Source organism: Oncorhynchus nerka, linkage group LG20 (assembly GCF_034236695.1).
Source record: "Oncorhynchus nerka isolate Pitt River linkage group LG20, Oner_Uvic_2.0, whole genome shotgun sequence".
NCBI lineage: Eukaryota > Metazoa > Chordata > Actinopteri > Salmoniformes > Salmonidae > Oncorhynchus > Oncorhynchus nerka.
The window spans coordinates 53,864,582-53,877,904 of record NC_088415.1 but is presented as its reverse complement, the minus strand read 5'-3'; the positions used below and the strand labels follow the sequence as shown (position 1 = coordinate 53,877,904).

Genomic DNA, 13,323 nt, shown 5'->3' with positions numbered 1-13,323 from the left:
TAGGTCCTGATAGTCCAGAGCCCGCCAACGACAATGGTATGACGTCGTCATAACAACAACAACAGACCGGAGGTGAAGACAACATTCTGGACAACTGGAGGGAGAGGAGAGTGAAGAGATGGAGAGAGAAGGGAAATGATGAACTTGATCACCATAGACCCAACTGTGGTTATCCTCGTATACAGTATTCATTTCCTTCATTTTTACGAAACATGCATGTACACTCTGCTTTTTTCCTCCCTCATACTTAGTTGCACTCGCCTTCATTCCTTTGCAGAGGGCGCACACACACACACACACACACACACACACACACACACACACATTTTTACCTTTATATTTGAGTTATTTAGCCAACGCTCTTATACACACACACACACACACACATTTTTACCTTTATATTTGAGTTATTTAGCCAACGCTCTTATCCACACACACACACACACACACACACACACACACACACACACACACACACACACATTTGTACCTTTATATTTGAGTTATTTAGCCAACGCTCTTATCCACACACACACACACACACACACACACACACACACACACACACACACACACACACACATTTGTACCTTTATATTTGAGTTATTTAGCCAACGCTCTTATACACACACACACACACACACACACACACATTTGTACCTTTATATTTGAGTTATTTAGCCAACGCTCTTATACACACACACACACACACACACATTTGTACCTTTATATTTGAGTTATTTAGCCAACGCTCTTATCCACACACACACACACACACATTTGTACCTTTATATTTGAGTTATTTAGCCAACGCTCTTATACACACACACACACACACACACACATTTGTACCTTTATATTTGAGTTATTTAGCCAACGCTCTTATCCACACACACACACACACACACACACACACACACATTTGTACCTTTATATTTGAGTTATTTAGCCAACGCTCTTATACACACACACACACACACACACACACACACATTTGTACCTTTATATTTGAGTTATTTAGCCAACGCTCTTATCCACACACACACACACACACACACATTTGTACCTTTATATTTGAGTTATTTAGCCAACGCTCTTATCCACACACACACACACACACACACACACACACACACACACACACACACACACATTTGTACCTTTATATTTGAGTTATTTAGCCAACGCTCTTATACACACACACACACACACACATTTGTACCTTTATATTTGAGTTATTTAGCCAACGCTCTTATACACACACACACACACACACACATTTGTACCTTTATATTTGAGTTATTTAGCCAACGCTCTTATACACACACACACACACACACACGGAGAGGTCTCTGAGGGCCCTCTGGTATTCTCATGCCGCTGTTATTTCTTGCACTTCTTGTTGTACAAAAATCTTTGATCATACTTCTGATTCTCCCTCGTCTCTCTTTTATTGACAATCTGTGACCCTGTTTCTGTAAGAATGAGTCGGTAATGTATTCGAAACTAGTATTATGTAATTATTGAACATAAGTGAACAAACTCTGCACTAACCATTGTTATTACCAAGTCATTACATGGTAACGGGTAACATTCATGCTTTTATTTTACAATAAGGTTAAGATGAATGTGAGTGTGTTGTAAGGATGTTTTTCCTATTGAGAAGATGGTAATGACGTGTATTGTTTATCATTATTACAGTAATCTAGTAGTTGGTCAATAGAACAATGGCAGTTTTAGTCTGTTTTATTCATATTTTACAGGACTGAAATTAGTATATTTTCTTAAAAAATGCTAATATAACGAATCAATCAATAAAATTGTCTTAACTAAAGGAACCAAACTGATGATGCACTATCTCAGGTGAAAACAACCCTAACATGACATCTGCTTCAAGAACTCATATGTTTGTTGTGCAAGATTAGGATTTAACCCTCTATGAAAATGACATCAATGGATTTTGGAGCAGTACTATGAAGGGGGCAGCAGAGGGCGCTAAATACTTAGAGCTGAGTGATGAAACAGACTTGGATGAAACACAAGTTAGAGGCACAGACTATGCCTGAGCAATGTCTGTAAAAAAAAATGTATATCATAGAATTGGTAGCGTCCATTTGTTTGAAGTAGGCTTAAAAGGGATTTCAACTGACAGACGGGCCAAGAATAAATTAATCAATGAATTAGGCAAATATTAAATTGGCTGTGTTAAAAGTCCACATTCATTAATCATGTCATGAATAAAGTCAAAAAATACACACGCACACACACACACACACACACACACACAATTTGGATTTAAAAGACCAGAAAGCACTTGTCCTCTGACGCCAAAAGCTCCTCTTTCACGCCTGAGTTTGCTAGAGTGAAAGAGCACACCTCTATAGCAGAGGACAGTGCACATTCAGGAGCTTTGCTAATCACATTAATTAGTCAATATGGGGGGATAAGCTAGTTTAAATCTGGAATCCTGAATGGTGAACCTGCCACGTCCGTTTGTGATCATTGCAAGCGCGATAGAGAATCAGCATATGAAATGCATTTATTTCTTTTTAAACCATGATGCACCTGTAGTTTGTCTACAGAACAAAACCATAACAACGCCTGTGGGGGCAGACAGTGTCGCTGTTTCCCCCTACTGCGGATTCCATCTTTAAATATACAAAGATCTGTACCTTTTTTTGTACGGGATAACCAAGTCTGAGATTTCTAAGTGGAAATGACAAACTTCAGAAGCCTTTCACAACCTCAGGTACACATATACGTTTTTATATTTCAAGGTGATCAAATGAAGATCCTGCAGCTGTAGATGATGATGAGAAACGAACACTTAACTCTTACAACATGTTAGTGGGAGTGTCCACTAAGTATGTTCATGGATGAATACTTCATTGATCCCAAGAAGACATAATCCTTGTAAAAGTTAGAGACCGCTGTGCCAAATGATAGACAGCATGTTTCCCCTCATTCTTCTTTAAATATTGCAGGCTACATGTGAGAGGATGGCTGTCATCTAACTGGTATTTGACCCCTAGTTGCTTTGGCAACGGCTGTTAGGAGACACCCAGCCATGAACACCATGCTCATGTTGGTCAATGGATGGACAAGAAAACAAGTCAACACCCTTTTCACCAAAACTCTTTGCGAAACACAAAAACACCTTTCCATCCAGACTGAGATGGAGGCTGAGATGCTAATGCCTGTTAGGACTAGACTTGCAGATAAGAACTGTTGTAACTTCAACCATTCAAAGTAGAACATTTGACTTCTAGCTTGTCCTGAGCTGTAGTTACCCTCAGTTACCTAAGCTTTCGGAAGTCTCAGGCACAAAGGACCCTGGGACCCTGGCAGTTTGCATAAGGGCTTCTCTCTTGCGGTGGTGGTGACCAGCAGACTGGGGGAGGTTGAGTTGACGCAGCCCTGGGCACACCGGGTGTTGAGGTTCCCAGCCTCACACAGGATTACTGAACAGCTGATGTACACCTACAGCCAGAGAGCTCAAAGGTCACTGAACTGAGGGGGTATCACCCAGAATCATCCAGCAGTCTGTCCCCATTTACCTATGATGAAAATGACAGGCCTCTCTCATCTTTTTAAGTGGGAGAACTTGCACAATTGGTGGCTGACTAAATACTTTTTTGCCCCACTGTATATGATTTACTTCACCGCCAAGTCTGGCCGGTAGTCAGGGGAAACACACTCGTCTGGTGGAACTCAAACTGGTTAGTGAACATGCCGAAGCCTTTCCCCATGACTGTGACATTGTCCCTGTGTGCGTTGAAGCCCAGGGTCACATCGCCATGTTTCGGCGTACTGGCTGTAGAAATGGATCTCTCCGCCCGGTGATGATGTCGTTGGGGTTGTCGAAGGTGTGGATTTCGTTCTTGGAAATTAGGTCCCCGTAGTTAAATCAAACTGGATTTATGGCGTATCCCGAGTTCAACCGGTGTAGACTTTTCAGTGAAGTGCTTTGCTCACAAACCTTTTCCAATGATGCAGAGTTTAAAAGTAAAAATAACATGTAAAATAGTAACTAACACAAAATGAATAAAAATAAATGACACAAGAATGGAGCTATATACAGGGAGTGACAGTACAAGAGCAATGTGCAGAGGTACGAGGTACTTGAGGTAAATATGTACATGAAGCCAGGGTAAAGTGACGAGGTTTTCGGAAAGATTACAATAAGAGTCAAATGAAGAACAGAGGAGCAGCAGTAAATGATGAGTGTAAAAGTGTGTGTGAGTGTGCGTATGCATGTGTGTTTGTGTTGTGTCCGTATGCGTGTGTGTGTTTAATGCGTGTGCGTATGTAGTGTTTGTGAATGTGTGAGGGTTGTGTGTCGGTGTAACACAGGACAGCAGGAACCACTGGCCCACTCCTCACCAAAACCCTACGTTATTGACCCTTTCTCTAAGGGAACCCATTCAAAATCAGTCAGGCTTTGTCCTTTGGGGGGCGAATATTTCATTCGACCAGGTTCAATATTAATAACACAGACAAACACCCAGGAGTGAATAAGTCTCACCCAAAGAGATATCCATATAGCCATCATCCCCATATAATATTTTACACTAGACGCTGCCCACCCTTGCGGATGGAAAATCAAAGGATCTAATGAATGTGATTCAATGCAATTTCATCTTGGACTGCAACCATAAGATAATTGTTCATTCAATAACCCTCTCTGCAAAGCAGAAATTCATTCATGCTGCTAATCGGCTATTTGCTGCTTCCAGTTCAGTTAAAACTCACCTCTGTCTGAGTGCCACAGGCATTTGGGGGGGGGGGTGACTCCGATGACATGGGTGCTGTTAGAGATGCGTTGCCGGGTTGCGGGCAGAGTTGCTGGGGTCGTCGAGGCGGAGTTGGTCCTCATGAATTCCAGTGATAGAGAACTTCCACTGTCATCTTCGTCTCGTGGCAAACCACCTTTGGCTGTGACTGACACAGGAGATACTGTATCTTGTTATTGTCAAATGTATCCGTCTTATTCAAAACAACGGGATTGTAAAACCATGATTTAGGTTTGGGCCATTTGAACTTTTCTTCTTAATGATGGGCACTATCTGAAAAGTCAATCAGTATCATGATGAATATGATTTTGATAAATATTGGAATAAGTAGTACTAGTATGTACTCATGTCCACAGGTTTATCTGTTTACACTCCAACATAGATCATCCTTGATCATAAAATAATCTACAACCCGTTTCTGCGTACACCAGAACCCAAGCTCATCTCTGATTGATAAATGCCTGACATGAAAGAGAGGATCAGGGTAAAACAAAAACAAAAACACAGAATATGTCATATTTGTATTGTTAAACACCCACATCAAATAAGAACTTCTCTCCAGCTGCGTTGGGAAATGACAATTTCATAACAGAGATGATTCTCCAGAGGAATGTAGCCTATCGGAAAGTACCAGGAAGTAGCAGGAAGTATCAAAGTACCAGAGCTGTTCTGGTGATGCTGCAGGACCATGAAACATGATGCCATGACACTCACCTGTCCGCCTCCTCAGCCTCAAATGGGAGATGTTCCTCCAGATCTTGAGTGGCACTCCACTGAATTACAAACTCCCATTGGGTGGTCCGGTCCTGTGGTTGGTGATATTCTAAGGTTCACTGATGATGACCTCATTAATCCTAGCAAGGGGGCAAAACAGACAACCGCACATCTCCAAATCAAATCGGAGATATCAGTAGGAGGTATGATTTACTCTTGGTTTTTAGACCGTTTGGGGACCTTATACAGTAAGTTATCCCTCACGTTGAGTATGTAGCCTGAGCCTTGGCCCTGACCTCCAGATCCTTGTTGACCTCGACCTCGGAAGCTCTCCACTGCGTGGTGTCGGTTGCACGAATCTGGTTAGGTACACGCCCTCATTGCAAAAGGGTGCAGAAGGACACCGAATTGGAAAATAATATAAAACATAAACAAGTGTTTATGGGGACCCATGCCAAGTCTTTTCAGTGTCCTGGGGGAGGGGGGGGGGGGGTTGTTGTCGTGCCCTCTTCACAACTGTCTTGGTGTGCGTTTGGACCATGATAGTTTGTTAGTGATGTGGACACCAAGGAACTTGAAACTCTCGACCTGCACCACCTCAGTCCCGTCTATAGTCTATAGTCCACGATCAGGTCCTTTGTCTTGCTGACAGTGGTTTCCCCCTTGTTCTCCTATAGTTCCTGATAGAGAAGTGGCTTCCTGTTATGGTGTCAGTGAAGTCTCTCAAGGGTCCCTCCACCAAGGCGTTCCTGAGGATCTTTGAGTTCCTCTACTGCCTCATTGAGCCCATCTTCCAGATGCCAACCTCCGAAGTGGAGGAGGTCCCCAGGATTCTCAAAGACTTGGGGTAAATCAATCATTTTAGAAAACCATGTGATTCAAACATCAACTGAAATTTCTACATGTTCGCCTCGTAGCAGGTTCATGTCTACTGACAACTAAAACTCTCTGCAGGCAGGTATCCATTTGCACTCTCTAAAAGTCCCATGTTCGCTGTGGGAGCTCCACATACCTGGCCACAGGTTTTAGGGACTCTGACCTGGCTCATTGATACTGTGAAGGTAGGTATTAGACAGCCCACTAGATACATATCACAATTCCACCTGCAAATAGTGTCAAATGTCAATCACCTAGCAGTAGTAATGACTGAGTAAACCAATGAGGTTGAACATATATTTACATTTGAATGCCATGCGACTGCCCTTTATTTTCTCTGGCCAGTTTAAACAACTTTCCGTATTTGACTTGAGACTGACTTGACATTATCTGGCCAGGTTTTGTAGTTTGCCACACGTGGATGACTCTACACTCAACCAGAGACAGTTGTAACAGATTAGCTGTGGGGCAACAATTACCAGCATAGGAGTACTGGTCTTTTGGTGTGTAACAATTACTTTAAGTGTTTGATTTACCTATGAAACTACATTTGGTATTGTTATAATGAATTATTAGCCTGTTGTGGGAAGACTCTCAACTCCTGCCAGTGGAGGGCTTTTTATTCTTGTTGAAATGTCTGCTTTCACATGTTCAAATGCACAGGTCCTATGTCTTCAATCTATATGACATTTAATACTGAAATAATTGCTAGCGTTTCATCATTCCATCCCATACATTTATAGCCTCAGGTGTGATACGTTTATGATACGTTTATGATACGTTTTCATTTAGCCAACCATTACTTACCCTGCTCAGAGTGGACGCAATGTTTGTAGTGCACATCAATGTTTGCAAGACTCACGAGGTAGAATTTCCGTTTATGTAATTCAATGTATGGTTTCCTTTGGTCATATTTTCTGTTAGGACTCTGACAGAGGTTAATTGTTTTGTGGGTAATAGGAGCGCACGCCTCCGTGCACATAGAACGCTTGGGCGTCAGAATGTTCAATAAGAGAATTGTTGTCATGTATACGCAGTGATGAAATGTCATTAAAAAATAATTACGTCTGATTTAAGAGATGGAGCAAAATGGATGTGAGAATTGCCTTTTACATTGTAGAACCAGTTTATCAGTTGTAATTGTATGGTCCTTGGGGGCCAAGTGCATATATAAAGTAGGCCTAGTGGTTTGAGCTCATGTTAGACAGATTCAATTTGGTTTCTCACAGGGAAGCTGTACAGTCTTGCCCTTTTAACTTTTTATTTTGGGGAATTTAATGAAGTATGTTGTCAAATATAAATCGTTTCCCAAAAATAACTACTTTAGTTTTACTTTAAAGTATTTGCACTTAAGTACTTTACACCCCTGTGAAATCCCCTGGTGAAATCTTGTTCCTTGTAACATGTTCAATCCTGGCTCAGCAGTGCTGACATAGGATCAGTTTTGCCTTAAATATTTTTTAAATACGAGCCCTGGTCCTGTCACTGGGTGTTGGAAGACTATTGGCAATTGCTATTCTTTAAATGCTGAACAGTTGCCGTCTGTTTCAGGACACCCTGGAACAGGAGCAATCGAGGCTCCAGCACATCCTCTCCACCCAGAAGTTTACCCCTGCATACATTGAGTGGGTTAACTGAGAAAAGGGAGTTGCATCAGACCAAGAGCCTGGAGCTAGCTCAGCAATACATGTGGAAAGAGATTGCTCTGGCCAAGGTCAAAGAGACGGTAAGTGAAGAGAATGTTAGAGGGGCTACTTAACTTGGGTGCATTCATTAGGACATGCTACTGAAAGTTTTGCAACAGGAAATTCACTACTTTTTTCTCTTTCCTTTCAGTCTGTTTTTCTGCCATTTGGTGCCTAATGAAAATTACCCTGGTGTTGCCCAATGCTTATACAAAATACGTAATAGGTATGATTTAATATTCTCCCATCTTGTTTAGGCTGAAGCGACGCTAACCGCGTACAACAAGCTGGCCTACAAACTGAAGCTCATAACTGACTTTGAGATCAGGACCACGACAGAAGGACCACGACAGAAGGACCACGACAGAAGGACCACGACAGAATACAAGCCATCGACTATGGTCCAATACAGAACACAGATTCAAGTGTGATTATTTTGCTCACTTTTTGACATATCTTTTGGGCACTGCGTAGGACCAGAAGCTGTTTTATTTCTTTGACAGAATCCACTGTAGAAAATGATCACTGACCTGGAAGAAGAGTGTAGTCGGCTGACACTGACACTGTTCCGGAACAGTCTGTGGAACAGGTGTGAGACCAGTCTATACATTCTTTTGGTTTAAGATGGAACACGCATGTTTTGCTTCGAGGTTCTAATATGGTCTCGTTCTCTTTCAGGTTGATTCAAATATTTCCGAAAAGGCAACAGACTTCGAAACAACTGATCCCACATTCATAAGGTGGACAAGCAGCTTGAACACAACATGCAGGCATGTTATCATCACAAATGTTTACTTTTACGCTTGGATATCGTCTTCATCCACGGGTGTGTAGAATAAGGACCTTTATTCTGACGACATTGCTGCCCTGCAGCCATTGGATCCCACCACTGCCACCAAATGTAGAAAACAAACGTGTGGCCTAGGGCTGTCGTTGTGTCATCATGTTTAATGGTGTAGCAAATGTTTTGCAGAAAGGTGAGTAGGTTTCTCTCCTTCCTTTCTCCATGGTGTGTAGGAGATGGACCGTATAAGGAACATAAGTGGGCTGCTGAGATGGAGAATGTGAAGAACCACAGGACGCTAGTGGAGAAGGTGACCTTAGGATACGTCAATCTTTTTTATTTTTATTTATCCGTTGCGCATAGTCATTTTACAGGGAAAGACTAACATGGAAATGCACGTTTTCCCAGTCATTTCTACGTTTTCTTAACAGGTACCAGACTGTGCTGCAAGAAACCAGAGGCACAGCGGACTGTTGAACCTAGCCAGCGTGTTCACCACGGCTTTCGAACACCTGTCCACCGTAGAAGTCAGTCCTGTATGGGGATCTGTCTGTAGCATGCTATATCGTCAAATATGAATTCTGTGCCACAAAATGCAAACATCCTCATCCCTGACATGAATCCAAGGCCTCATTCCTTCATACAGTGTCTTGTTTCACTACTGATCCTGAATATTACTTTTAGTTTTTTTATTTGACCCCTTTTACTCCCCAATTTCATGGTATCCAATTGTTAGTAGCTACTATCTTGTCTCATCACTACAACTCCCGTACGGGCTCCAGAGAGACGAAGGTTGAAAGTCATGCGTCCGCCGATACACAACCCAACCAAGCCGCACTGCATCCAACCCGGAAACCAGCCGCACCAATGTGTCGGAGAAAACAGCGTGCACCTGGCAACCTTGGTTAGCACGCACTGCGCCCAGCCCGCCACAGGAGTCGCTGGTGCACGATGAGACAAGGATATTCCTACCGGCCAAACCCTCCCTAACCCGGACGACGCTCGGTCGCGGCCAGTTACGACAGAGCCTGGGAGCGAACCCAGAGTCACTGGTGGCACAGCTGGCGCTGCAGTACAGCGACCTTAACCACTGCGCCACTCCAGGACCATGAATATTACTTTTGACCTTTTTTCCCCCAGAAATGTATGGATGACCGACTCAATAGTTATACAGGGAAGCCCTTCAGGAGGATGAGTCGGATCACCTGAAGCTGAAGGTAATCGTGGCGAGCTTTATGCAGAAGACTGATTGTAACCCTACCCTGTGTTCAAATTCATGCTGTGTGAAGAAAAAAAATAGAAAAACCAGTAGCATTCATTTGATTTTTTTTACTATATTGGTTTTAATACTACTGTGCCCTGAAGAACATGATCCAGGTAGACATACATGTTGCAGTCAGGAGTAACTCTCTCACTACAAAACACCTGTGATGGCTCATAGCCAACATGACCCGGTTTAAAAGGACCGACCAATACTTGTAGCGGGGGGGATTTGAACTTGCAACGTTCCAGTTACTAGTCCAATGGTCTAACCACTAGACTACCCTGCCGAACATAACATGCACTGCAACAATTTACATTGAAATGAGATTCTTATTCTGAGTCAAGGATGTAATCGCAACAGTGCAGCACCCTTTCCCATCAACGCTGACAATCTAGACTCCGTGACTGCCCGTATCTAATGGCTGTTGGTGACATGGCCTTGGAGTTACAGAACTGTACTTTTATTTCTCATCCCATGACATCAGTCTTTGTTAGAGAGATAAGGAAATTAAGTAAAAGTCCTGAATAAAATTCAATTTCAGGTAGTGATTAATAGTGGTCTTGATATCACCTTTAATTGAACATGTTTTACTTAAAGGTACATTATCATACAAACACAATTAACGTACAGTGCATTTGGTAAGTACTGAAACCCCTTGAAGTTTTCCACATTATTACGGTATTGCCTTCTAAAATGGATCCCCCCCCCAAAATCTCAATCTACTGTGATTGTTTAATACTGTTTATGCATCAAAGCGGAGTACTCGTGCCTGTGGGACTGAGTTGGGCACCTGGGGCTTGAGCTGACAGTTGACTTGGTGCTAAAACCTAAAGCCTGCATTTCATAGACAAGATGTGATGGGTGTAACCAAGAGAGCCAGGAGGATTAGAACAAACCCTCATTGTTCCTAATCAACCTGGCATCTGGGCCAGGTTGGGGGTTAAAACACCAGGTGCAGATAGATCTAGATCAGGGCTTCCCAACCCTCTTCCTGGAGATCTACTGCCTTGTAGGTTCAGTCCAACCCTAATTTAGCGGTTCTGATTCAGTTAGTTAAGGTCTGGTTGAGCAGCAAATGAGTAGAAACAGGTGTGTTAAATGAGGGTTGGACTGAAAACCCACTGGACGGTAGATCTCCAGGAAGAGGGTTGGGCAGCCCTGCACTAGATGAACCCAAAGATGGCTTATGATGCCCCCCGATCTGCAAGGGAGGGGTGGAAACAGCCATGACTAAGCTTTTTTAGTGTCAGCTATGTAAAAACCAGGATTCCTCTGGAAGGTTAAGCTCTGCAACACACACTTCAGAGTGTGCGGTCGACCAGCTTCATTATTGCAATAATTAATCGATGTTAAAGATTGTTTGAATAATTATCCAAATCTCTCTTAGTGTACATTCATTTTCACGACACTACACAATACCCCATGACAAAGCAAAAACAGGTTGACATTTTTTTCAAATGTATTAAAAATAAACACTTCTAACCCTTTACTTGGTAGCGATTACAGCCTTGTGTCTTGGGTATGATGCTACAAGCTTGGCACACCTGTATTTGGGGAGTTTCTCCCATTCTTCTCTGTAGATCCCCTCAAGCTATGTCAGGTTGGATGGGGAGCATAGCTATACAGATATCTTCAGGTTGCTCCAGAGATGTTATTAATTGGGGTTCAAGTCCAGGCTCTGGCTGGGCCACTCAAGAACATTCAGAGACATGTCCCAATGCCACTCCTTTGGAAGGTGAACCTCGTCCCAATCTGAGGTGCTATGCGCTCTGGAGCAGGTTTTCATCAAGGATCTCTCTACTTTGCTACATTCATCTTTCCCTCAATCCTGACTAGTCTTCCAGTCCCTGTCGCTGAAAAACATCCCAAGAGAATGATGCTTCACCGTGGGGATGATGCCAGGTTTTCTCCAGATGTGAGGCATTCTGTAAGGTAACTGGCAGGGAAGTCAAACGCAGGAGAGCAGAACTTGGTGAATAGCAGGAGCAGTTTAATATATAAAACTAACGGCATATAAAACAACAAACACATGGGTACAAAACCCGTATCGCACCAGGAACACATAGCACAAGAACTTACAATTAACAATTCCCGACAAGGACATGGGGGAAACAGAGGGAACATATACAACATGTAATTAGGGAATTGAAACCAGGTGAGTGTGAAAACAAGACAAAACAAATGGAACATGAAAAATGGATCGGCGATGGCTAGAAGAACACTGACGTCGACCACTGAACACCGCCCGAACAAGGAGAGGAACCGACTTCGGCAGAAGTTGTGACACATTCAGGCCATGGTTTCATTAGTCCATAGAATCTTGTTTCTCATGGTCAGAGTCCTTTAGGTGCCTTTTTTCGAACTCCAAGAGGGCTGTCATGTGCCTTTTTACTGAGGAGAGGCTTCCGCCTGACCACTCTACCATAAAGGCCTGATTGGTGGATGGTTGTTCTTCTATAAAGTTCCCCCATCTCCACAGAGGAACTCGAGCTCTGTCAGTGACAATTGGGTTCTTGGTCACGTCCCTGACCAAGGCCCTTCTCCCCCTATTGCTTAGTTTGGCCAGGCAGCCAGCTCTAGGAAGAGTCTCTTCCTTTTAAGAATGATAGAGGCCACTGTGTTCTTGAGGACCTTCAATGCTGTAGAACTTTTTTGGTACCCTTCTGGGTCTCAACCCAATCCTGTCCCTGAGCTCTACGGACAATTTCTTTGACCTCATGGCTTGTTTTTTTCTCTGACATGCACTGTCAACTGCCGGACCTTATTTAAACAGGTGTGTGCCTTTCCAAATCATGTCCAATCAATTGAATTTACCACAGGTGGACTCCAAGTTGCAAAACATCTCAAGGATGATCAATGGGAACAGGATGCACCTGAGCTCAATTTAGAGTCTCATAGCAAAGGGTCTGAATAAGTCTGAATAATAAGGTATTTCTGTTCCATTTAAAAAAAAATGTGGTACATTTTATAAACCTGTTTTTGCTTTGTCATTATGGGGTATTGTATGTAGATTGAGGAATACAATTAATGTAATCCAATTTAGAACAAGGCTGTAATGTAACAAAATGTGGAAAAAGTGAAGGATTTGCATAATTTCAAGACCAAAATCAAAGGTTATTCACAACATGCATATCTGATAAACATGACCAATTGAATGTGGTGTGTAGATTAGATATATAGTATTGGCACAACTAGTATTGTTTTAGA

General features: G+C 42.6%; 1 protein-coding gene across 1 annotated transcript in view; it reads left to right on the top strand.

Moving 5' to 3' along the window:
• LOC115102770 (capping protein, Arp2/3 and myosin-I linker protein 3-like) overlaps positions 1 to 1,834 on the top strand; it is a 52,268-nt gene extending 50,434 nt beyond the window's left edge. Inside the window, 1 exon segment of the mRNA XM_029623049.2 lies at positions 4 to 1,834. Within this exon segment, the coding sequence (XP_029478909.2) occupies positions 4 to 53 (50 nt within the window). The 3' untranslated portion in view covers positions 54 to 1,834.
• Positions 1,835 to 13,323: the final 11,489 nt, after the last annotated feature.